The sequence below is a fragment of the Dipodomys merriami genome, unplaced genomic scaffold, assembly GCF_024711535.1.
Source record: "Dipodomys merriami isolate MVZ:Mamm:240054 unplaced genomic scaffold, mDipMer1.0.p SCAF_670, whole genome shotgun sequence".
Classification (NCBI taxonomy): Eukaryota; Metazoa; Chordata; class Mammalia; order Rodentia; family Heteromyidae; genus Dipodomys; species Dipodomys merriami.
In genome coordinates, this window is record NW_027206258.1 from 159,784 (window position 1) to 187,183 (window position 27,400).

Sequence of the window (27,400 nt, forward strand, 5' to 3'; positions counted from 1 at the left end):
GGATTGCAGTGGACTTTTATAAACCATGTCCTATCAACGCTACATCTGTAGGATGAAAAATTCAAAACAGTTTGCCAGTTTATAACTGTTACCTTATTCTCCCAAAGCAGGGACTAAATATAGATCCCTTCATATTGATGCTGTGGGATAATATTTTGAGGTATTAATCTAGTTTCTGCCCTTACCTCATCCTTCTTTCATCTCCCTTCTTGCCCTCCAGCTCTGCTTTTTGAAACACCTAGTAGTTGCTAGTACCACTCAGCCTTTCTCTGAACCCTGGCAAGCAGGACATCCCTAGTCACTGACTCAAGGTAGAGCTTAGAAGACTTTTGGGCACTCTAATTCTCCCTGAGTAGACAAGTAAGAGAGAGAAGAAATGGTTGCATGTTTTTCCTCTTGCCCAGAGGGCTTGAGATCACATCATAGAATTTCCTATATGTCCCACTGTGGCAGTCAAACACTGTTCCCAATATAGATGACAGAGAGCTAGCTGGCCTGAATAGAGTTTGTGTCTGAAACAAGGAAGATTTAACAGTGACTCACTGATCAATCATGAAGATCACACAGGAATGCTGAGCATCTTGGCAGATGCTCAGAAAATGGTGATAATATAAAACAGATGCCCCAACATCTCCACCTCCATTCTGATCCTTGGCAAAGAGAAGCACCCACAATTCAGACCATGGGATTAATTTCAGCTATCTGGCAGAGTAGAGAAAAACTAGATGTTTCTTGTGTTATTGAATATGGGGCCTGAAATGTATATCTTCTACATAAGTTAATAGAACAAGTTGCGAAAGAGAAAGGTATTTTTATTCATTGAGAAGCTAGGACACACGGTATATATAGAAGCAAACTAAGAGCTTCTGCCTCTAGCATGTGAGTCACATGGAACTCATGCTTAGGTGGCAGGTATAAGGAATTTATCCTTGGAATCCCCTGCTGGCACAATGCCAATGTCCAATGCACCATTGCACATTGTCTAGAATTATATATCCTACAGTTAGCAAGAATTACAGTATATTTCTTTCAGACTTCAAATTCTGAAAATTCCTTTGCATGAACACTGAAGTCTGAACACTGTAAGAATAAGCTAGTACTGAAATTGGAATCGGAATATCAGTTACAAAAATAATAATGCAGGGGGTGGGGTGGGGGGGAGATGGGAAGGGATGAGAAGGGGAAACAAAGGAGGAGGCAACAATGCTTGATAAGAAATGTACTCATTACCTTGCTCATGTAATTGTAACCCCTCTGTACAGTATTTTCACAGTAAAAAAAAGAAAAATAATGCAAAACACAAAAGATGACATGTATAAAAGCTCTTTGCCACTCCTACTCTCTTCCATCCCAAGACACACACACATACATACATACATGCACACAATTTCAACAGCCTTAGTTTCCTCTATGTTAACACAATATACAAAAGTTCAAAATTAGTTGCATCTTGGTTGGGCTAATCATGGCATGCTAGATGCCTCCATTTGGCAAAATAGTCAACTTGAACTCTCAAGTTCTGTTGGCAGCTCTCCATTGAACTTGAGAGTCAGAAAAACAATCATAAAAGATCACTGCGAGGGCTTCGAAGTGGAGAGGGGGACATGCCTCAAGTGGTAAAATGTTTGCCTAGCAAGTGCAAGACCCTGTGTTCAAACCCCAGAATCACACACACACACACACACACACACACACACACACACACACACACAAGACACAGCTAGAAATGGCTTTAGATCAATTTCCTCATATTACAGATGAGAAAAGTCTGCTCTTATACGGTCAAAGTTACCCAGGGGTCACAAGGCTAGTCAGTGGTAAAAGGGAGTCTCAAACACAGGTTTCCTAATTCCCTGTCCCATCCTTGTTCTACTCTTTAATTCCTCTGGGCTGTTTTTAGCTGCCTATCTTGGAATTCACATGCTTTCCTGATCTGTATCAAGAATGTCAACTTTTTTCCTTCCATTTCTGTAAAAATGAAAAGTGCTACCAAGGACTGCCAGGACCAGTAAGGCTCACAGTAGCTCTCTATAAAGAGAAAGACACAGATACTTTAAACCAAGTAATTCTGTTTCCCATTTCTGGTGTTCCGCCCGGAAGGGTTCCGAAAAATAATTTCATGCAATAGCAATAAGAATTAAAAATTAACAAGTTCCTCACTTGAGTGAAGCTGATGAGTGACAGCAAGCCTTAACTGGGGAAAGGGTAGAGCATCATTGCATCACCATGTTCCTAGTAAGCTCTGGGGAACAAGGTTAAAACATAGGAAGTAAACAGAAGAAATCTGAGCCAGATTAAAGGAGTTTCATCAATGCTATTGCCAAGTAAACTGAATTTCTACTCAATAATTTCTTTGAAAAAGGAAACAACATTTATGCTCACTTAGAGTAAGACATCTTCTAAGAAGGTTGCAGTATTTTTGAGATAATGTATCAGAAAACTCTGCCCCTGGGGTAAAGCCAAATACAGCAGGACTTCTTTTGGTAGGCTAGCATGGGAAGGATCATTGCAAATAGATGGCTTTAAAATTGTTTCTTATATTTCACGGGCAATGAAGTGTAAATGGAAGTTCCGTAGTTCTTGCTGCCAATGCCTTTTACTATTTGTGGAAAGACAAAATTTCTTTAAAGGCACTTTTTTAAATTGGAAAATGAGTTACTGCTCTTGTGTGATACCATTTTATATAGAGTACCATGGTACGTGAGCTTATCAGGCAACAAGTTCTAGTGACAGGCAGCATAATGGATGAAAGAATTCAGTGAGTAATTTGATACTTTCATATAGGCTTTTCCATAGCCAGATCTCTAATAGCATGCCCGCATAGACCATTTCTGAAAATGAAACGGTCCTCATCCTTTAGGACTGCAGTAAGCAATCTCTTCTTTAATCCATCCTATACTCAACTGAAAATTCATCTTCCTTTTGAGACAGACAGACAGACAGACAGACAGAAAGACACAGAGAAAGAATAATTGTGTTGATGTTTCTATCCTGAAAAATATCTTTCAATGGTTTCATATTATGGACAGACTAAAATCAAGTCTCCTGAACATACCATTCTGAGGTCCCTGCACAGAACATGTGATTCTTGCTTTACTTTATTTTTTATTTTATTTTATTTCTTGTTTTTTCGATGGTTTTGTGTTTGTTTTTGCTTATGTGCCAGATGAACTTTTTTTTTTTGGTCAGTCATGGGGCTTGAACTCTGGGCCTGGGCACTGTCCCTTAGCTCTTCAGCTCAAAGCTAGCACTCTACCACTTTGAGCCACAGCACCACTTCTGGTTTTCTGGTGGTTTATTGGAGATAAGAGTCGCATGGATTTCATGGCCAGGCTGGCTTTGAACCGTGATCCTCAGCTCTCAGCCTCCTGAGTAGGTAGGATTACAGGCATGAGCCACCAGCACCCAGCCCAGATGAACTTCTTATCCCATTATTTAAACAATGTTTAAGCTTTTGTTACCTATTTTTCTAACTTTCTCTTTATAAGTTCTATCTAGTTCTCTTGTATAAGCTTGTACCTTTTTCCAGTCCATTACAGTTACTCTTTATTTGTTAAGGCTTGTGATAATCTTTATGCCTGACATATTTATGATACATTTTCAGAGTATGTTGATTATATTAAGTTATGAGTGATTTGAGAGTCAAAAAGTTCAGACTCCATTTCTAAGGTCACATTGTCTTCCACACAATTCCCATCTTGAATCTTTTATAAAACTGTTTTACCCTCTTAAAGTCCTTTCTGCTTCTGGATTCATACAAACCATCCAGAGCTTTCCAGTCCCAGGTACAGATGTGTTTCAGGAGGATTGGCTCAAGAATCTTCTAATGACACCAAAATCCATGAGTGCTCACGTCCCTATGTAAAATGGCATAGTATACTTGGCCTTCCATCTCTGTGGATGTAGCCAACCAAATATTTGGAAAATCAACGTTGCATCTGTGCTAAACATGTATAGATTTTTACCTTATCATTATTTTCTAAAGAACAATATCTATCTGCATCGCACTTACATTGTATTAGGTATTAAAAGTAATGTAGAGATAATTTAAGGTATACAGGAAGGTGTGGGTAGTTTATATGCAAATATCACACAATTATATAAGGGCTTTGAGTATCCTAAAACTTTGGTATCTCAGGAGATGTTTTAGAACCAATCTCCTGTGGATATTATATTAGCATATAACTGTATTTGCATATAACCTACATGTACTTCCACATCAGTATACTTTAAAGCTTTTCTAGATTACTTGTAATACCCAATACCATGTAAATGCAATATAATATAGTTTTATACTGTACTGCTCAGTGAGTAATAATAATAATAATAATAATAATAATAATAATAATGAGTAAAGGCTCAGTGACAAGACTTTACTTACTACTGAGCAATTGTTTTTCCAAAGCATTTTCTGTCAATAGTGAATTTGTGACATGCACAACACCCAGATACAGAGAGCTGATTGAATTTCATACATTGACATTGACTGACCCTGCAGACCTTTGCCAATAAGATAAACTATTGGATGTTTATTGGGTTAATGACAGCTTTTACCTTCTGGGTGGCAAAGCTTTCTTTATGTTCTAGGTGCCCTTGCTGGGTCTGAGCCTTAATATTTTTTGAAAATTGGATGTTTTCAAAAAACTAGTGAGATTGGGGGGAGGGGGGAGGCTGGGTAGGGATGTGAAGGGTAAACAAAGGAGGAGGCTGCAATGCTTGGTAAGAAATGTACGCATTATCCTGCCCATGTAATTGTAACTCCTCTGTACAGTATGTTCACAAATAAAATTAAATTTAAAAAAATCTAGTGAGAAGTGAGGATTGATTGTAAAGGCGCAGTTTTATACCAGGAGTGGAGGCTTTCTTTCTTCACCTTTGAAAGAGAATATTCCTTTGTTCTTGGAGAAAACTACTAACATGGTCAACCTTGCTAAGTGATTTGACCAGAGACGTTAGGTGTTTGAAGCTCTTCACATACTGTTCTAGGCTGGTTGACCTCTCAGACTCTATCTCTGAGACAGAGTTTGGAGAAGGGAAAAAAAACAGGAAACAGAAGGGGAGGAGCTGCCTCTGGAGACTGGAGATTGATGGGATAGACTGAAAAGGGAGCTCTGTGATTACACTGTAGGCAGAGCAGTGGAACTCTGGATTTCAGGTGGAAGCAGCAGCCCAAAGCTGAAGAAGAGCCACTATCTTCTCCCCATTCAGCCAAACATTGTCCTAGCACCTCAACAGGGGCATCAGCAGGTATCAGAAGACAGTTCCCTGGGCAAGGCCATGGCCAACATCATGAGGGAACAACACAAACTAGCCTGCAGTGAGGTTCCTTCAACCAGCCAACAGCAAAGTCCTATGAGTGAACACAACATTATAAGACCTGAAGAAAAGACAGAATGAAAATCATTGTAGTGGGTGGACCAGATTGTAAGCAGATATAAACTATTCTTTTGGGAACAACAGGGATATTTGAAAACCATCTGGGAACAACAGGGATATATGAAAACTATCTGGCCAGCAATCAAGTCAGAGGGATCTCAAAGTATAATTGGAGTAATAAAAATAATATGGTGGGCTGGGAAGGTGGCTCAGTGGTAGAGCGCTTGCCTTGCATGCATGAGGCCCTGAGTTCGATTCTTCAGCACCACATAAGCAAAAAGAAAAAAGCCGGAAGTGGTGCTGTGGCTCAAGTGGTAGAGCGCTAGCCTTGAACAAAAAAAAAAGAAAAAAGAAAAGGAGAAGAGCCATGGATAGTACCCGTTCTGGGTACTAGGACCAGAAAAAAACAAGGGCTCATGCAAAATACCAGTTGTTTTTTCAAAATACATGAGGCCTCCACAGTTTCTAATTATTGCTTTTTTAATAATCTTCATTTTTTTTAATTCTCCCATGACTTTGGATCAGTATATATGTTATTCTTTCTGCCTGGAATATTCTTTTGTACCTCCATCCTCCTTTTCAGTGACTTTCTATTTGTCTTTTAGGTTCGGAGTTAGGCATATCACTTTCTGGAAAGGCTTCCATGGCTAGTTGTACCCGTCATTGCTTCCAATAGCTTGGACATCCCTCTAAATGCTACCATAGCATATATTCAGGGCATCCTTAAAGTTCCTTTCAAGTTACAACTCCCACCTTTCCCATATGTCTGTGTTCTGTAAGAGTCAAGCTATTATTGTCTTTAATGTATACTTGGCTTCTATATTGTATGTATTCAATAAACTTTTGGTCATTCAAGTTAATCTTTTTTTTTTTTTTTTTTTTTTTGGTGGATCATGGGGCTTGAACTCAGGCCCTGAGTGCTGTCTCTGAGCTCTTTTGCTCAAGGCTAATACTCTTCCACTTTGAACCACAGTACCACTTCCAGTTTTCTGCTGGTTAATTGCAGGTAATAGTCTCATGGACTTTCTGGCTGGGCTGGCTTTGAACCATGATCCTCAGATCTTAGCTAGGATTACAGGCCCTGAGACATAAGTACCCAGCTTCAAGATAATCCTTTACCAGTCACCTCTAATAATTTATAACAATCAAGAGAGAAGTTATTTCAACTGTCTCTCATTCTCCAAGTAGGAAAATATTGCCTGACTATTATTTATAGTGGCTGAAAAGTGAGTGCTGAAAATAAAATTTTTTTGTATCTTTTTCTTCCTTAAGAATTATAATGAATTCCATGTTCTCATCTCTGACTTAAGACTATACTGTCATCAAAGCAGAAAACTCCAAGGTAGTTTTGCCTGCCTTAAAATCTAACTTAGCCGGGCACTGGTGGCCCACGCCCGTAATCCTAGCTACACAGGAAGCTGAGATCTGAGGATCATGGTTCAAAGCCAACCCAGGCAGAAAAATTCATGAGACTCTTATCTCCAATTAACTACCAGAAAATCGGAAGTGGCGCTGTGGCTCAAGTGGTAGAGTGCTTGCCTTGAGCTGAAGAGCTCAGGGACAGTGCCCAAGTCCAGAGTTCAAGCCTCACAACCAACAACAAAAAAAAAAATTTAATGGAGTTCTCACGGTTTTTGAAAGAGATGAGAAGTTTGTAGGAACCAAAGAATCTTGCCTCTAGATGCCTCAAAAGAATATTTCCCCAAGCATATATGAAAATTAAGCTAAATTTTAGTTCTGAAAACCCCATGGGTAGAATAATAGGTAATAAGAATAGAATAATAGGTAATAAGAATCGATTAATAAGTAATATGAAGGTCAGCAGTATTAAGTAGGGAACAGTGCAGAGTCACAACCAGGACTCCATGTGACCTAGAATTCCATTTCATGACCTGTCCAAGAAATTGCATTAAGCTAGGCATGGTGGATCATAACCTGTAATCTCCTGTAAGATTGTGGTTCAAAGCCAGCACGGGTGAAATTAGTGAGCGCTATCCCACCATCTCAACAAACAAGTCACACATGCTGACTCACACCTGAAATCTCAGCTACTCGGGAGGCATAAGTGGGACAATCACGTCTGACGCTAGTTCTGGGTAAAAGGTGCAAGTTCCTATCTTAAAAATAATTATAAAGCAAATGGGCTAGGGATATGGCTTAAGTAATACAGTATTTTAGCAATGCTGTAGAGCTAGGGGTATGACTGAAGTAGTACAGTACTAAAGCAAGTGCCCTCAATTCAAACACTAGTACTGCCCCCATAAAAAAATGGAGAAAGAGAGAAGGAAGAAGAGGACAAGGAGGATGAATAAGATGAGGAAGAGGAATTGCATTAAGATGGCAGAAGCTAAAAAGGGCTCATGAACAGCTCCAGAGAAGAGGATATGGGTAATTGTAGGCCCTTTGAGGACTGAGGTTGAGTTCCTTTCCCTGACTTCTATGTGCATTAGCCAAGAGTTCTAAGAAGAAGGTTATGTAACTAAGGAATCACAAGGCTAGAATGAAGTGAAAACAGATAAAGTACTTTACATTATCCATTTTGCAAGACTTATAGATGAAAGGAAACCAAGAACAAAAATGAAAGGAAATCTTTTAAATATAGAAAACCTATTGTACGTTTGCTGCCAGCTATAATAGGCAACATACACAAGAGACACCGAAGAGGTTTTGTTTTGCTTTGCTTTTCTGTTTTGTTTTTTATTGTGAAAATACTGTACAGAGGAGTTATAATAACATGGGCAAGATAATGAGTACATTTCTTATCAAGCATTGTTGCCTCCTCCTTTGTTTCCCCTTCCTCTCCCTTCCCATCCCCTCCCTCTGCCCCTCCCCCACCCAAAGTTGTAAAGTTCATTTTCAACATGACGACTTGTACATCTTGTTGTTGCAATGGGTCCACCTGTATCCCTATTTAAACGATTTGTTTTTTCCCTTCCCCTCCACAAATTATACCAACAGTGAAAGCAGGGGTTATACCGTGAGGGAGGGACATACAAAGCAACAAAGAAATCATATTATAAATATGTTAGAAATAATCACATGAAAGAAAAAACATTTGAATACTTAGCTTGGGGTTCATTTTGCTTAACATCAATTTATCTGACCTTTTCCGCTTGTCTCAGACATATACTAGTTATTGCAAATAAGGGAAACCATGGGACCTATGTTTCTTTGGGCCTGGCTTACTTCACAATATAATTTTTTCCAAGCCTTTCCATTTCCTAACAAACGGGGCAATGTCATTCTTTCTGATGGAGGCATAGAATTCCATTGTGTATATATACACCACATTTTCTTGATCCATTCATCTACTGAGGGGCATCTGGGTTGGTTCCATATCTTAGCTATGGTAAATAATGCTGCGATAAATATAGTTGTGCTGGTAGCTTTAGTATGGTCTTGTTTGTGATCATTTGGGTAAATGCCCAAAAGTGGGATTGCTGGGTCATAGGGGAGCTCTATGTGGAGTCTTTTGAGGACCCTCCATACTGCTTTCCAAAGTAGTTGAACAAGTTTACACTCCCACCAACAATGCAGTAAGGTTCCCTTCTGTCCACATCCCCTCCAGCATCTGTTATTATTAGATTTCTTGATTCTAGCCATTCTAACTGGGGTGAGGTGGTATCTCAATGTTGTTTTGCTTTGCATTTCTTTTATGGCTAGGGAGGTTGAGCATTTCTTCATGTGTCTATTGGCCATCCTTCTTTCCTCTTCAGAGAAGTTTCTCTTTAAGTCTTTAGCCCATTTATTTATTGGGCAGTTGCTTCTTTGAAGATTTGCTGTTTGGGGGATTTAATTTTTTGAGTTCTAGGCATATTTTAGATATGAAACCCTTGTCCGTTGTATGGCTAGTGAAGATCTTCTCCCAATCCATGGGCTTTCTGTTGATCTTGCTAGCTTGTCCTTTGCCATGCAGAAGCTCTGCAATTTCATGCAATCCCATTTGTCCAACCTTTCTTTGATTTGTTGTGTTTCTGGGTCTCTATTAAGAAAATTTCATGGGGCTGGGAAGGTAGCTCAGTGGTAGAGCGTTTGCCTTGCATGCATGAGGCCCTGGGTTCAATTCCTCAGCACCACATAAGCAAAAAGAAAAAAGCCGGAAGTGCCGCTGTGGCTCAAGTGGTAAAGTGCTAGCCTTGAGCTGAAGAGCTGAGGGACAGTGCCCAGGCCCAGAGTTCAGGCCCCATGACCGGACCAAAAAAAAAAAAAGAAAGAAAATTTCAGCCTGTGCCGAGGAGACCTAGGGTTTCTCCTATTCCATCCTGTAATGTTTTCAGAGTGTCTGTTTTAACTCTGAGGTCTTTGATCCATTTGGAGTTGAAACTCATTGCTCTATTTCATGCTAAATAATCTATATGGTCACAAAGTAAGACAAATATTATTGTACATACCTGATGCTGAATCTGAAGTTCAAAGCTCTCTAGCTAGTCTTTGGTAGAACTGAGAATGGAATCTAGTTCTATTTGTAGTTAATAATCTTATTACAATATGCTAATTAACTATATCAACATGGTCATGTGAAGAGAAGGCTTGCATGGAGAAATCTCTAATGCAGGTAGGCAGGGTCAATATTAATATAACTTTCTATTAAAAGTTATCTTTTAACTATACAAGTGGCATATAAATATATGCTTATCATTATAAAGTCAAAATAGAGAACTTAACATCTACCTTTATTTCCTCCATCCTATTCATAACAAATGAGCACTTTGAAGCTTAGCAATGGCTTACATATATGTACCAAAACACATAAATACAAATAAGCCACATAAACATATGTACATATACACCTATAGTTTTAATGTAAAAATAAAATCCAACAGAGATCATTGATCTGTAACTTGTTTTCATTTAATAATGTGTCATGAAGATTTCTGAGCCAGTATATGATTTTGGACTTGTCTTTTCAGAATATTCCATAGGCAGAGATGGACAATAGGTTATATAACTATTCAGATATTTTCACTCTTATATAAAGATATTTCCTACCACAAAGTGATTTTGTTTTTGTTTCTTTGTTGTCAGTTCTGGAAACAGAGATAATGTCCTCCAGATGAAAGTGACTTAGTACCAGTAACCCTTTGTGCCCCAAAAATATTTTATAGAAAGATATTTGAAGCTGGGTGCCGGTGGCTCACACCTGTGATCCTAACTACTCAGGAGGCTGAGATCTGAGGAACACGGTTCAAAGCCAGCCTGGGCAGGAAAGTCCATGAGACTCTTTTTTTTTTTTTTTTGTCGGTCGTGGGGCTTGAACTCTGGGCCTGGGCGCTGTCCCTCAGCTCTTCAGCTCAAGGCGAGCGCTCTACCACTTGAGCTACAGCGCCACTTCCGGTTTTCTGGTGGTTTATTGGAGATCGGAGTCTCATGGTCTCTCCTGCCCGGGCTGGCTTTGAACAGCGATCCTCAGATCTCAGCCTCCTGAGTAGCTAGGATTACAGGCGTGAGCCACCAGCACCCGGCTCCGTGAGACTCTTATCTCCAATAAAACCCACTAGAAAACCGGAAGTGGCACTGTGGCTCAAGTGGTAGAGTGCTAGCCTTGAGCTGAAGAGCGCAGGGACAGCACCCAAGCCCAGAGTTCAAGCCCCATTACCGACCAAAAAAAAAAAAAAAAAAAAAAAAAGAATATCCATAACAACATATCACACTTATCACTTAAAATTCTAAAGATGAAAATATAAGTAGTTCTCTTTGCCAATTCATGCTTTATCTCTTTGTTTACAAAGACATATCAATAACTAAAAATTTCATCTTTCTGAGACTGTGAGTCACATAACTAACCTTCCAAAAGACTCAGAACCAAATTGTGGCCCATTTGTCATTTCAAAATATATGAGATTTCTCCCAGAGCATTTCATTTCCTAATTTTTCTAATTTTTCTCCTTTCTCCAATTTTCTCCAATTTGTTATTTTGCATATGCTTTTATAAATTGCCTTAAATTTATTGGAACAGGTGAGAGGATGAATAAATAATTGGAGGGATAAGTAAACAAATGGAAAGAATTGAAGCCAAAAGTCACCTGTTCCTGAGTTACTTTAAAAATTACTACTTTTCAAACAAATCACTGCCTTTTGTATAGTAAACTTACAAAACCTTTTTACCATATCTTTTTTCTGTACTTGGGATACCAAACTCTTTAACTTATATTTATGTTCTTTACATTTACTACTTCCATTCATATATACAAAAGCTCCTCTAGTAAAAATTCACCTAGTAACTGTGTGTTCAACAAACTAGAATGTTACCATATTTGTAAATAGCATCTTTGTAGATAGTATTACTGAAGACAACATCACACTGTATTAGAGTAGATTTAAATCCAATGATTGCTGTCTTTACAAGAGAGCACTAGATTCTCAGAGTAATGGCAAATGTCGACAAAAGCCCCTAATGCCAGGAACACCTACAGTCAGTGGCTGCCGCCACCGGAAGAAGCAAGAAGACAGGCACAAAGATGTTTCTCCTTTAGAACCTCTTGGAGAAATCAACCCTGCTGACACCTTAATTTTGGACTTCAAGCCTCCAGAACTATAAAAGAATAAATTAATGTTTTGAGCCAGGGAGTTTATAGATTTATTGCAGCAATCCTACATCTTTATTTTTAACATAATTTTATTATTATTAAGGTGTTGTACAGAGGGGTTACTCTTTCATAATTCAGGTAATGAGTACATTTCTTTTTGGACAATGTCACCCCTTCCTTCGCTTTCCCCTAGTTTCCCCCTCCTGCCCCTGCCCACAAGTTGCATAGTTCATTTTCTACATAGTGTCTACTGAGTACCATGCCTGTATTTGTTCATCCTTCCTCCCTTTCTGCACCCTCCTTTGCCCCCACAGAAAGACAGAAAAAACAACAAAACAAAAAGCATAAACAGCAGCAGCTACAAAAAAAATCCATGTTTCCATTTCCTGGAATTTGTTTCCATAAATAATATTTTAGATGTTCAGAGGCATTATGCCTTTGGGTTCCTCTCCTAAGAGTATCTTTCTTTAATCTCACTGTTTGTGTGTGAATGTCTAAGGTCTTGTAAATTTTATCAGGCCCTGGTGTATTTTAGATCTAGCTTGGCTTGCCTCACTTAATATGATTTGTTCTAGGTCCATCCATTTCCCTGGAAATGACATAATCTTGTTCTAATGGATAAGTAAAATTCCATTGTATGTAAGTACCACATTTTTTTGATCCACTCATCTATTTCTACATCTTTATTGAACTTATCTTAAGTGGACTTGTGGTTCATCATTTCTAACCTGGAGCTATGGCTTGAATATGTTTTATCCCCACAATAATTCATGCTGTGGCTTAATTCCTCAATGCAAGAAATTACAAAAAACAGTAAGTTAATCCTGTAAGTAGAAAAAGACCAAATTTATCTCAGAAATCTCTATTGGAATGTATATAAATATTGGAACACAGCTCATTTTTCTGTTTTTTGTTATATTGAAATGAGAATTATATGGAAGTAAAAATTATGTATATTGTATATATGTAAGCAATATATACAATATATAAATATATAGAGATACAAACTTCTAAATCTTTCTCAGTACAATATGATTATCAATTACTTTTATCAAAGGCTCATTTGAGTTACAACCTACATACTTTAGGAACAAATAGGAGGTACTTGTGTTTTTGAGATAGGATCTTACTATGTAGTCCAAGTTGTCTTCCTGTCTTCACCTCCCAAGTCCTATGATTATAGGTATGTACCACCATGATCAGTCAAATATACACTCTCAATTTACCTCCCAGGTAAAAATCTTAGAAAACAGAAGTCACCAAATATAACTGCAGCAGACTTCCAGCAGTCCATGGCAATGGCCTAACTCACCTTTCCATAAAAAAAAAAAAACCAGGAATTAAGCCTAGTTTTATTTCTTGTAGAAAAAAGCTGATGAGAATTTTGTGGAATAAATCCAAAAATGTTGGTTTCCATTTTCTTTCATTTGACTATATACCTTCAACACCATCAACCTTTCTTTCTATATATATATATATATATATATATATATATATATATATATATATATATATATATATATATAATTTCTATTGGTATGTTTGCTGAGCGCAATTTTGTCCAGAGACCTTTTGCAAATCTGTAAGTAAATGTATTTGGTAAGGCTACATTTTAAATATTATTTTTGTTACCAAAACAACCCCCAAACAAAAGCATATTTCAAAAAGCACAAAACAAGCTAGGTGCTGGGGCTCAAGCCTGTAATCCTAGCTACTCAGAAGGCTGAGATCTGAGGATCACAATTCAAAGCCAGCCCTGGAAGGAAAGTCCATCAGACTCTTATCTCCAATTAACCACCAGAAAAACCGGAAGTGGTACTGTGGCCTAAGTGGTAGAGTACTGGCCTTGAGCTGAAGAACTGAAGGACAGCACCTAGGCTCAAGCTCCATGACCGATCAAAAAAAAATAAAAGCACAAAACACTTGTTGAATGAATAAATGGAAATATGAATGACTGACTGAATGAATGAAATATGAATGACTGTTATATCTGCTTACCAGGTCCCTTTGGATTGTATTTTGGTTTCCTCTATTGATCTGTCTTGGGGAGTGAAATGTGTGGATGTAGCTATCTTTGACTTACAATTCTATTCCTCATAGAAATGGAACGACTTGGCATTACAGTTTCAGTGTAGACTACATGTGAATGCTTCACTGTGGACCCTAGCAGCATGCCTAAAACCTGGTAGACACCTAATATATACCCAGTGGATATTCCCTCTTCCAGTCTAGACTGCTGTTCTATTTAGTCAGTGCATCAAAAGCACACTGGCATTTAAAGAAATGGGATAAATACTAACCCAAAAAAATAAAAAGTAAAAAGTAAAGCAAGGTGGGTAGCTTATCCAGCAGGCATGTAGCAAATGGAGGAATTGCAGTTCTTTCCTCTTTTGTTCATTTTAAACACACACATCTAGTGTGGTCCCTGAGCAAACCCTTTGCAAGTATGAACATGGGGTTTTGGCTCAGAATAAGTTACATGGCATAAGGCTATCCAAAACATTTTCTATAGGTGTGAACATCAGGAAAAAAAAAGGTTTAAGGGAGAAGGGAAAGACAAGATGGCAAGTAACCAAATTATGTAACTTCTGAGAGAGGGAGAGAGGAACATAGTCATTATTGTCAGAGACCTTGCTGGGTGCCTATTGGAGAAGGGAAGATGATAGAAAATGCCAATGAGCTACCTGTCTTTTGTAGTTACAAACAGCTGGCTTTACTTGTTTCTCTTGCCCATGCCAAGAATTCTTGTGGTTTGGTTGAGAATCATCCACCTGGTTTTTATAACAGCACAGGCCAAGGAATGCCTGAAGTCTGAATCCGTCATGCCTAATTTCCTAATGTGAAAGAGTCTTGGTCTTGGGTAGTTATTAAAATACATAGAGCCGGGCGTTGGTGGCTCACACCTGTAATCCTAGCTTCTGAGAAGGCTGAGATCTGAGGATCATGGTTCAAAGCCAGCCCAAGCAGGAGAGTCCATGAGACTCTTCAATTAACCACCAGAAAACCGGAAGTGATGCTGTGACTCAAGCAGTAGCGCCTGGCCTTGAGCTAAAGAGCGCAGGGCTAGCGCCCAAGCCCAGAGTTCAAGTCCCATGACGGCCAAAAGTAAAAAATAAAATACATAGACTGCTTTGTGTAGTGCTACAGACTTTCTGATGGTATATCTGTATCTGCTTAGCACATCAATAAAGGGGAAGGAACTACTCAACACCTGCTCTGGTAGGTGGGGAACAGATTGAAGACCTAGTCCCTTCTCCTTTTATTAGAAGTGTATAACCTGAAAAGATGCTCTACAAAGCAAAAGAATGACAGTAGCAGGAGGCTTTAAAGAAAGGATGACTTCTTTAAAAAATATATTTTATCTTTAAGTAGCTATACAAAGGAGTTGCCACTTTACAAAGCTGTTTGTGAGTACAATTCATCTTGGACAAAGTCACCCCTTTCAACATTCTCCCCATCCCACTCAACCTCACCTCTCCTCTCACTTTTCTTTTTTTCTTCTTTTTTGGTCTGTTGTGGGGCTTGAATTCTGGGCCTGGGCACTATCCCTCAGCTCTTCAGCTCAAGGCTAGTGCTCTACCACGAGCCACAGTGCCACTTCTGGTTTTCTGAGTAGTTTATTGGAGATAGCAGTCTCCCGGAGTTTCTTGCCTAGGCTGGCTTTGAACCGTGGTCCTCAGATCTCAGCCTCCTGAGTAGCTAGGATTATAGACACCCTCACTTTTCTTAAGTCTGTAGGCTATTTATTGATTTTATGACTGCATTCTCCTCTTCCATTTTTTAAAGCTAAAACTGAAGTTGAGAAGAGCTTCTTCCTGTACTTTGCATTACTTGGCTAGGGAATAAAGGAAAATAAACACAGGCAGTCATAGGCAATTCAATATTATACCTTCAAATGTATGTTGCTATCAGCCTGGGGCCTTTTACTAGCTGTCTTTCTAGTCTGAGCTCACTTCCAATGGACAGCAGCAAGTTCCAGTCCCACAAGTACTAACATCTCCTCCCCTCAACAAAGTTCAGACCAAAACAGCAAGGTTTACAACATGTGGATTACAACACCTGAGAATCAACTCCTGCAAGAAAGATCATACTACTTAACAGTGTGGTCTATCCACTGCCAAAAGAAGATAATCTCAAAATAACCAGATAAGCAACATAAGTAGACAATGGAAATAGTCACTCAGTATAAGGCAAGGACTCTTTTCTTTAAACAGAGAAAAATATTCATTAAATAGGAATTGTGTCATCCTTAAAAGACTGGCTAGACACCCATATAATTTGGCTATGTTCTATCAAGAAACAGATATTTCAAGGCTCCAGTGGTATAGCACCTTTCTAGAGAACAAGGCTTTGAGTGCAAACCTCAGTTCAAAAAAAAGAGAGCGAAAATATCTTGAATGTAGTGATATCTCTGTTCTATCACACTGTGTGTAATGTATGTTTACTTATCTGTATCTACCACTAAACTGTAGGTAGAAGAATTTTTTTTTTTTTTGGTGATTGTGGGGCCTGAACTCTGGGCTGGGCACTGTCCTTAAGCTCTTCAGCTCAAGGCTAGCACTCTACCACTTGAGCCACAGCACCACGTTTTCTGCTTTTTCTGCTTATGTGGTGCTGAGGAATTGAACCCAGGGCCTCATGCATGTAAGGCAAGCACTCTACCACTGAGCTACCTTCCCAGCCCAGTAGAAGAAATTTATTCACTCCCATTCTCTTTTGTATCAAAAGCTAGCACAGATGAGTGCCAGTGGCTCACACCTGTAATCCTAGCTACTGGGGGACTAAGATCTACCAGAAAGGCCATAAGACTTTTTTTTTAAATAAGATTTTATAGTACTGGTTTTTTTTTTAATTTTTTATTGTGAAAATACCATAGAGGGATTACAATTACATGGGTAAGGTAACGAGTACACTTCGTATCAAGCATTGTTGCCTCATTCTTTGTTTCCCCTTCCCATCCCTTGGCATCTCCACCCCCCCCTCCCGCCAAAGCTGTAAAGTTCGTTTTTCCACATAATGACTTGTATATCTCATTGTTGCAATGGGTCCACCTGCATCCCTATTTAAATGGTTTGTTTTTGCCCTTCCCCTCCACAAATTATACCAACATCAAATACAATGAAAGCAGGACTCTTATCTCCAATTAATCAACAAAAGAGCCAGAAGTAGATTGGTGGCTCAAATGATACAGTGTCATCCTTGAGTGCTGTCCTTGAGCGATAAAGCTAGGGGACCAGCACCCAGGTTCTGAGTTCAAACCCCAGTACCAACATGTGCGTGCACGCACACACACACACAGAGTGCTCACATAGAGGTCCCTAGCACATAGGTGGACAACTATCAAAATACTATGGAATTAATGTTTTCTTGAGTAGTAAATAGCTCAAAGATAATAGCCAATTATATTCTGTATATCATTAATTATATTCTGTATATTATTAACTGAAACCTTGGAGAAATTGTAATGTAGATACTCAGAAAGCATCATGAATGGAAAAGTGGTCTGGTCTTAGATGCATCAGTCACTGTATATAATTGGGTAGGTTATTTACTGTAAGAGATTACCTAGTCCAAGGCACAAACTGGAGCAGAAAATCTAGTCCATGCTCCATTAGCCACACCATGAACCAAATCTGCCCACAAGAATCAATGCTTTTTTTTCAAGTTCCTGCAAAAATTACCCTATACACTAGAGATGGTCCTGATTTAAATAATAACTTCACAGTGATCTCTGACAGGTTACATCCCAGGAGTAAGAATATTTGCCCTACTGACCTGATTCCAGAAAGGGAGTAGGTAAAACTGATGATTGCTGTTCTTGAATGGAAAACCGAGGTAGAAGATTGTTTTTCTCTGAAATCTGAACATAGCGCCAGGCTAATAAAAACTTTTTATCTAACATAAAATATTAATATTATTTAATATAAAATAACTATAATGCCTCGGCATTCACCCTGATCCCAGAAAATGAATTATAGAATCAAAGATTCATTAGAAGAAAATAGAAGTCCTGCTGACTCAAATTTATAATCCGAGGTACTCAAGAGGCTGAGACCTGGAGGATCAAGGTTCAAAGCTAGCCCAAGAGACTCCATCTACAGCAAGGGCTGGAAACGTGAATCAACTGTTGCGTACCAGCCACAGCAAACCTCACTAAAGGCCCTGAGCCAAGCCACTTGAAAATTAAAAAAAAACAAAAACAAAAAAAGCACTATTAGAAATCTTACAAGATCCTACGCTTCCCTACTGAAAGGAACTTTATAGAGCTCATCTTCCAATAATCTCTTAATATTATAGACGAGGAAGCAAACGAGCCAAAATTAGGTGACTTGCCTGGAATTGTTAGCAAAGTTGAGTCTAGAATTATTTTCTGGCTTTCAACCTAGTCATCTTTTCACACTTGGCTGGGTGTGCAGTCAACGAAGATGGATTTGAGCACCCACTGAAAGGGGGAAAAGGCCAGGCATATGCACCTTGTTTCCACCAAGGCCCTCACAGTAAAAAGAAAACAGGAAATGGGAGCGTTGAACCCTGACAATGACACGAAGAGTCCCTGGAAGGAAGTCCAGTTGCCGCGTGGGAGTGATGACAGAAGGGAGCCTGGGTGGACCTGGGGTGGAGTGGCTTGTGTGGGCCGACAATTCAGTAGACACAAAGCAGGTGACCCAGTAGGTCCAGGTGAGACCGGTATCAAAGTCATGAACTTGAGCAAGCCAACTTTCTGAGCCCCTCCGGATGCGGAGGCCGGCGGGCTCAAGACCCAAATTGCAAGGATGCGTGGGGGAACGCCTCGCCCCAGCTGGGCCCCCCCCTTCCCACCCCCACCCCCACCCAAGCAGCAGTACAACTGACACGTGAAAGATCTCAGCAGGTTGTCTAGGAGGCCAAGGTAGGCCTCTGACCGGAGCCGACCCCGGGCCCTCGGAGGATAAAGGGCAAGGGTCTGCGCGCGCGCTCAGGGCCGGCAGAGACCAAGTTTCCGGGGTGACGGGCGGGCACGCGCGCGCGGCCGAGGGGGGGCGTGGCCAGGACACCAAGCCCCGCCCACGTCGGGTGCGTGACAATGGGGCGGGTCCCAGAACGCCGCTGCGGCGGCCGCGGGCCTCGGGGAGAGGCGGAGCCGCCGCCGCTGCCGCCGCAGCCCCGTTCGGGATTTGAAAAGATTAAAAACTCCCCGCGGAGAGGGCGGCGGCGTTGGATGTGTGGCGGAAGCGCTGGGGGCCACGGCTCGGCGCGCGGCCGGGCAGCCGGCGGCGTCTGGACACCATGAATTATCCGGGCCGCGGATCCCCGCGGAGTCCGGAGCATAACGGCCGGGACGGCGGCGCCTGGGACCTGGGTCCGGACTCGGCGCCGGCGTTCGGCGGCGGCGGCGGCGGCGGCATCTGCTGCTTCGAGCACCTGCCCGGCGGGGACCCGGGCGACGGGAGCGTGCCGCTGGCCCTGCTGCGCGGGGAGGCCGCCCTGCACCTGGCGCCGGGCGCCGAGGATCTCAACCACCTGGCGCTGGACGCCTGCTTCAGCGACGAGAACTACGACTTCAGCTCGGCCGAGTCGGGCTCCTCGCTGCGCTACTACAGCGAGGGCGAGAGCGGCGGCGGCGGCGGCAGCTCGTCGTCCCTGCACCCGCCCGCGTCGGCCCCGCTCGCTCCGGCCGAGTCGGGGGGCGGCGGCGGCGGCGGCGGCGGCGGCGGGAGCGCGGCGGGCGGGGGCTCCGGGGAGAGGAAGCGTCCCCGGCCCGCCGGCCCCGCCGCCCGCCACCGCTACGAGGTGGTGACGGAGCTGGGCCCGGAGGAGGTGCGCTGGTTCTACAAGGAGGACAAGAAGACCTGGAAGCCCTTCATCGGCTACGACTCCCTGCGCATCGAGCTCGCCTTCCGGACCGTACTGCAGGCCTCGGGCGCCCGGCCCGGAGCGCACAGTCGGGATGGCGACCCGGCGTGCGGCCGGGCCTCCAGCTCCGGGGAGGAAGACGACGAGGACCGCGCCTGCGGCTTCTGCCCGCGCGCGGCGGCGGGACACGAGCCCGAGATGGAGGAGCTGGTGAACATCGAGCCGGTGTGCGTGCGAGGCGGCCTCTACGAGGTGGATGTGACCCAAGGAGAGTGCTACCCGGTGTACTGGAACCGTAAGTAGCCGGGGCCCGGGGCCGCCCCTGCCAGGACCCCGCCAGCCAGCCAGCCGAGTTGGATGTAGGACTCGGCCGGGAGGCGCGTGAGGCCTGGAGCGGTGCGGTGTCGGGGTTGGATGGAGAGGAGCGTGCGGGGAGCGCCCGCGGGAGAGGGTGGAGGAGCAGATGGCCCAACCCAAGGCTGCCGGGGTGGGGGGTGGGGGTGGAGGGACGGGGGTGCTGGGAGAACGACGATGGCGGCTGCCATCCCCTGCGGGCGGTGGTCCTGGAAACGCAACCCACCCCACCCCACCTCCCTCCCTCAATCCCAAAGGTTTTCCTTTCGTTATCCGAGCCCGGTCCGCCACCTCGAAATCGGATTCGCTCCCGTTTACCCTGAACACCTACCTGTGATGGAAGTCTCCCGCGTGGCCTCTGCGGTGGGAAGGACTGGGGGCGGCTGCCGGGGAGTCCAGAGTCCAGTTAGGGACTGGGGGGGGGGGGAGTGCAGCCCCGGCGGGTTCCCGCCGGTGCGTTCCCGCAAGCCCAAAGCGGATCCGCGCGCCCTTGGCGGGGTGCTTCTTAGATCCTCATTGACATGGTCCTTTTTGCCTCTTGACCTTGAAAAATGACAAGCCCTGCACCTCCGGTTTCTCTTCTATACAATAGCGGTATTGTAAATGAGAAACATACACCTAACGGTCTTGGAACAGTGCTTGGCCCATGTATGTGATACAAGTGTGGCGGACAGTCCTTAGACAACAGCACAGTTAGGTTTGTAATGAGAGGAAGGAGGCAGGGGATGGAAATACCTGTGATCGCATATAGTAGATACTCAATAATATCAAGCTGTTGGCCACTGATAGTTCATAATATGCAGTATTAATTTTGCGAGACCCTGCGCTAAGTCAGGTGTCTTTGGTGATCATCATGACCATTCATCTCACTAGTAATTATATGTACTGATGGCTTAGATGCCCTTCAGTATGTTTTGTGGCTTATGGACAAGAGTCCATCAACTTATACCTTTGTACCGTCACAAGGTCTAGTACAGTAGGTATTTAATAACGCTTCGGGATGTAATTGCACTGTTGATTCTGATATTGTGAAAACTTTGAAGACGGTTACCATGAGTTCCTATCAATTATACTATATGCCAAATCAGAAAGTAAAATAAAATAAACATAGCAGGAAGTTTCTTGCTGCACTTGAAGATGACACCAGAGGCATTTGAAGCTGTTTGAGGCCAAATTAATATGGAATCTGTTACATGACTCACTTTATTATAAGTTTACTAAATACAGGTTATGCTTGTATTCATTTACTTCTTTTGGATTTACTGAGTAATGGTTTGTGTTTATGCAAGATTCCTGTGAAGGTATTTGGAAAGGTGGGAAGAAGAAAAATCCTCATCTTTCAGGGGCTTCCCACCCACTTTGTTTTTTCTTGAAATGGTCTAAGCATCACTGTAGACTATTTTTCCCCTGTTGAAGCAGATGGACTTCGAAGCAGATGAAAGCAAAGAGTAGGATAATGCAGAACGTCCTTGAAAAAGGGACTGGAAACTAAGAGATAAGTCTTTTAGGTTAAGTTAAAAACAGTGTGCTCTTTCATGATTAAAAAAATTAATGCTTGCATGGTACCTCTAGAAAAAGGAATTTTTGACATGGTTTCACTGTGATAGGAAATTAATGCTAACTGTGAGATACATAGAAATAGGCTCAGTGAAATTTAGTGAATTTGTCCAAGGTCACTCAGCTGAAAAGTGATAAAGCAGTCCATTAGTTTGATGAGGGAGCACAGTACAGTGCCCAAAAAGCTTCTGATCCTTTCAAGGGTGAGGATGTCAGGAAAGTGTCCCAAAAGTGTAATGATGAGTCCTAAAGGATGAGTTTAGTCTGAGTAATACAGGGAAAGGAATCCTAGAAAGTGTATGGCAGTGCGAGGAAGTGAGTACCACATCTGGCTGCAGCTGCCAAGACACACAGATAGTTTGGGATTTGACCACCAGAGATGGAGGTGCATGAGAGCTAGTGTTTGGTTGGGGGACAGGATGGAGCTTGTGAGGGGAGTACCTGCACCTGGCTGGATCATCGGGAGAATACTACACAGGATCGATGTGCACTTCTAAGGAGTTTGAACTTTTTCCTGTGAGTCATGATGAACTAAAAAGCCGAAGGTTTTTCATTACTTTGATCAGTGCCTATGAAAATGGATTGGAGAATAAGAAGTGAAATATCAGTGTCAGTCAAGAAATGATGAGGGGGGCTGGGAAGGTGGCTCTGTGGTAGAGCGCTTGCCTTGCATGCTCAAGGCCCTGGGTTCGATTCCTTAGCACCACATAAGCAAAAAGAAAAAAGCCGGAAGTGGCGCTGTGGCTCAAGTGGTAGAGCGCTCGCCTTGAGCTGAAGAGCTGAGGGACAGCGCTCAGGCCCAGAGTTCAGGCCCCACGACCGGACGCAAAAAAAAAAAAAAAAAAAAAAAAAAATGATGAGGGCCTACAAAGTTATCCTGAAGGATGTATAGAGACTTAGGCACTTCTGTAGTCTTTCCTACAGCAATAGCTATTAAGCCAAGTATAGCTTATAAATGACTTGTTAAGAGCAACACATGTTTTGTCTTCATACTAGCATTTTCTGAATAGTTTTCTACAAAACAAAATCGTGGGGTATCCAAAGGCATCATATAAGCTACAATGAAAATAACAGTATTATTTTCAGAGGAATCTTACTCCTTCCTCACAAAATTCTGTGTTAACTTTGTTTACATTGGTTCTGTAAGTCCTCCTTGGATCTGAACACAGTCTCGCCATCCTTTCTTCAAATGAAAGAACTCTTAAGATTTTTTCCTTATTTTGCTTTTTTTTTTTTTTAACCTTTTAAGATACTTTGAGTAGTGGTAATGAAAGGCTTTTTAAGTCCAGCAGAATAGTAGAAGTCCATTGTCCATTTAGATTTTTGTGGCCTAATTCAGCTCACTGCTTCTAGGTAAACAAGCTAGCTATATCCAGAAACATCCTAATTTATTTTTCTTTCTGAACTTTACTCACAGATAAAATTTGAGGCAATTGGGCATGCGTCACTGAAAAGGGAACAATATTTGTCTCTGTATAGCTAAAAAGTTAGTATTATGTATGAAAAAGTTGTAGGAAATTTATTTTTATCTATGTTTAGGTATTCTGGCTACATGTGGACATTTTAGATAAAAACTGATCATTGCTGAGTAATGGCTAAGTTAACTCCCTGTTATTAGTATTCCTCCTAAACTGCTTTCTTTGAGAGGATTATTATATGTAACATGTTTAGAATGGTGGTTGTCACATAGTACTAGGTAAGTGTGAGCTACATCTATATGGGCTCTTTTCCAAAAATTGTGTGCCTTCTCTGTAGAAGCTTAAGTTAACCAGTGCAAAATTGTTGAGTAGTCAAAATTGTTACCATTGGCCTGTTCCTCACCAGACGTGAAAGAATATAGTAGAGAATATTGTCAAGCAAGGCACCATTGGCTTACACCTGTAATATTAGGTACTCAGGAGGCTGAGATCTGGAAGATCAAAGTTAAAGCTGACCTGGACAGGAAAGCCAATGAGACTATGTCTCCAAAGACTAACCAGCAAAAAGCTGGGTTGGCTGCCTGGCTCAAGTGGTAGAGCACCTGCACAAGTCCTTGAATTCAAACCCTGCCACCTACCAAAAATATATATGTAAATCAAGGAGGTGACACACCTATAATCACTCAGGAGACTGAGACAGGAGGAGGGTAAGTTCTAAGCTAATGTATGCTTCACAGAGAGACTTTATTTCAAAAAACAATAATATTTGGCCAAAATAACTTAGGCCAAAAGTTATGAATAACTGATGGTACAACATATGGAATATTATAAATAGAACAGTCTCACAAGTCTGATTGCATTGTTGTATTTAGTAGGCACTAGAGAGTATATAATTTACATTCATTGACCAAATGAATCATTTTTAATTGATTTATTTTATATATGAACATATATTTCCAGAAGTAGCTATAAACCACAGATTTCTTCTGCTCCCCTTTCTGGTGTACTTAGAATACTTAATTGCAGTTACAATTTTAAACCATTTCCAGTTTCAAATCCTTTATAAATTCACCACCTGTCTTAATGATACTTTGACATCAAGGGAAATCATATTCCAAAGAAATGAGATAGAAAAATTAGAGCTTTTCTTCTGGATATATGGTGATCATTAACTTGTCATAGATGTAACCATGTTATTTCCTCAAGAATAAGTAGTAATCTTTTGTTAATAATGGAGTCCAGAGGATAGAAGGAACTCTGCCTCCAACAAAACAGGATTATAGTACTGACTTCCTATTGGAAGACATTCATCTCTTACATCTTTTAACTACATTATTCCAAACTCATCCAAAGTGGAAAACAGTTGTGGGCTGCATTGGACCTCTGACTCACATTTACAGATGCTGGCAGAAATCTTTTGAAAGCCCACCCCATCCCAGATCAAGTCTGTTTTTGAGTGTTATTTTGGGAGCCTACTGAATCAGCAAAAGAATGTGAGTTGTTTCTGACATACATGGAGGGCAGGACTTGGCTACCTGGCCCTACTCCATTCCATGCTTGTCTTCCATTGTCATAAGCCAGTTAGTTTAACTGGCTTCATATTATTTATCTACCCACTCAATTTGTATATGGTTTGAATATAATAATACATATTTACATATGCTTTTTATATGTAAATGTTGGGTGTGGCTTTCTTTCCTGTCAAATCTCTTTTCTTTCCTCAGGTACTATTTCGTTATAAAAGACACTTTCTGTACTTTCCCCTCTTCTAAACTTTATTTTCTAGGACTTTTCACATCAATTTTTTTGTTTTTTGGTCAGTCATGGGGCTTGAACTCTGGACCTGGGCACTGTCCCTCAGCTCTTAAGGCTAGTGCTCTACCCCTTGAGCCACAGCACCACTTTTGAGTGGTTTATTGGAGATAAGAGTCTCACGGGCTTTCATGGCTGGGCTGGCTTTGAATCGCAGTCCTCAGATCTCAGCCTCCTGAGTAGCTAGGATTACAGGTGTGATCCACCTGCGCCTGGCCTTCACACCAATTTTTATGGTTCGTGTTTTGTTGAGATTTTTGTGTGGAATCCTGCAGCTGATCCTTTTTCTAAAGAAAAGAAAAGGCTAATGTGCTGGCCAGAAAAGCTCTCAGGATGATCAACACAAAGGGGAAGCAGGAAGCAAGTAGAAGACAAGCAAGAGAAAAGGAAATGGGGAATGTATTCATAGGAAGCCCAAGATGAATATTGTCAGGTAATACTTTCACAGTTTGATAATTGGGGAATATGATCTGAAGACCTTTATCATTTCATGATGAGCAAGAGACAGTTGAAATTGTATTGTCATAAGAAAAACAGTGATAAAATGTATAGACAGTCTGCCTAATTAAAAAGTAGAAAAAAAAGGAAAAACATGTTTTATATCTACTGTGTATAATCTCCAGTTCTACTCTTCAGATTCTACAGATATTGAATCACTGACAGTTACTTGGACAAAAAGCTTAATAAGGAACTTTCTGATACTCCTAGATTAGGGGACAAGTGAAATCTAAGGTGATAAAAAGTGAACTACAGAAATTGCTTTGTATAATGGCTTCTAGTTTTACTAAATTTCCAACAAGGCTTAAGTACATATTCATTAATGTTTATCCTATGTGGTTTTGTTTTGTTTTTGTTTTGGTCAGTCATGGGGCTTGAACTAAGGCCTAGGTGTTGTCCCTTAGCTTTTTCACTCAAGGCTAGCACTGTTCCATTTTATTTTGTGAGGGAAGGGGTCGGTCAGTCATGGGGCCTGAACTCTGGGCCTGGGTGCTGTCCCTCAGCTCTTCAGCTCAAGGCTAATGCTCTATCACTTGAGCCACAGTGCTTTTTTTTTTCTGCTTATGTGGTGCTGAGGAATAGAACCCAGGGCCTCAAGCATGCAAGGCAAGCACTGTACCACTGAGTCACCTTCCCAACCCCCACTCTACCACTTTTGAGCCACAGCACCACTTCCAGTGTTCTGGTGGTTAATTGGAGATAAGAATCTCATGGACTTTCCTGCACAGACTGGCTTTGAAACTGCAATCCTCAGATCTCAGCCTCCTGAGTAGCTAGGATTACAGACGTGAGCCACTGGTACCTGGCCCTAATTTCTTATTATATTAAATTACATCTAGATAGTCATTCAGATATACCGTCAAATTACTACTGGGGGTCGGAATAGTTTTTGGAAATTTGTATTTCTGCATCACAAGACCTCAACTATCTTAAAACCTCAGAAAAACATAAATTCTGAGTGTTGGATGCTATTTCCAAATTGCTATGAGGTAAGCATTTATGTGCAAGAATATAATTTTTACTGTTTGAATAAAAAAATCTATTACCTATTCTCCCTCTGGCTACTACTTAGTGGACCATTATGCTAAACACTGACAGAATACATCTTGAGCTAAGTGACATTGGACATAGAACTGCTGTATGAAATGTTAAAACCTAAGGTTTTTAAATCATGCTATGGATTGTGCTACTCAGTAACTTTACATGATACCCAGAAGTAGACCTGGAATTACTTCTGAGCCTTAGTATAGACATAGTTAAATAAAATCCTACTCTTGCATTTCACTGCTTTTTTTTACAATGGCCAGCTTTCAATGCATGTTTTATTAACTGAATAAGTTATTCTTAAGGAATGTAGAATAGCTTCTCAGTAGGCCCAGATTATTTCATGTCTGCTTCATTCACTCAGCTAGTCCTTCCATATGTTGGATTTTAACATCTGGTATGTATTTTAAGCTTCCTGTAAGTTTATGGTCTTGGAAGACCAAGGGTTTGCTTTAACTCAAAAAACAATCATCATAAAGAGTCTACTTCAAAGGAAACCAGTGTTGAATACCACTCCAACTGAAGAAACTACAGTGTGGCTGCTCAAGTACGCTCACTGGCACTTACTCCTCCAGTGTGACTGCTGAAGTTTACTCTATATATGCCTAGCACTCAGTGAGACAGGGTACATCTATAAAGTTTATGAATAGATCACTAGACTTTGCTCAGCATTCACATTTTGTAGACATACTAATACACTTCTTATGTAAGATTAGCACAAGTTACCCATGTTCTGCTCTTTACCTTTTATTTTAAAAAAAATGAGACCTTGTATTTATTTCTTGGTGCTGGTGTGTTTTGGTTGTACTGGGAATTGACCAAGGGCCTTGTGTATGATAGATAAGCTAGACTACATCTTCAGCCAGAGATCTTATTATGTTAGAAAAACTTGAATATAGTTGTATTTTATTTTGCAATTTTAGCCTGGTGTGTTACTTTATGTGAGCTATATTTCTGGTGGGGAGAGGTTCAGTTCTACTT

General features: G+C 41.3%; 1 protein-coding gene across 8 annotated transcripts in view; it reads left to right on the forward strand.

The window, feature by feature from the left end:
* Positions 1-18,985: 18,985 nt before the first annotated feature.
* The window catches only part of LOC138815808 (phospholipase DDHD1), a 69,844-nt gene continuing 61,429 nt past the window's right edge, over positions 18,986-27,400 (forward strand). For all 8 annotated transcript variants that reach the window (XM_070005154.1, XM_070005156.1, XM_070005157.1 and 5 more), the window contains exon 1: positions 18,986-20,031. In XM_070005154.1, coding sequence (XP_069861255.1) covers positions 19,170-20,031 — 862 coding nt within the window. In that variant the 5' untranslated portion in view covers positions 18,986-19,169. The remainder of the gene's footprint in view (positions 20,032-27,400) is intronic.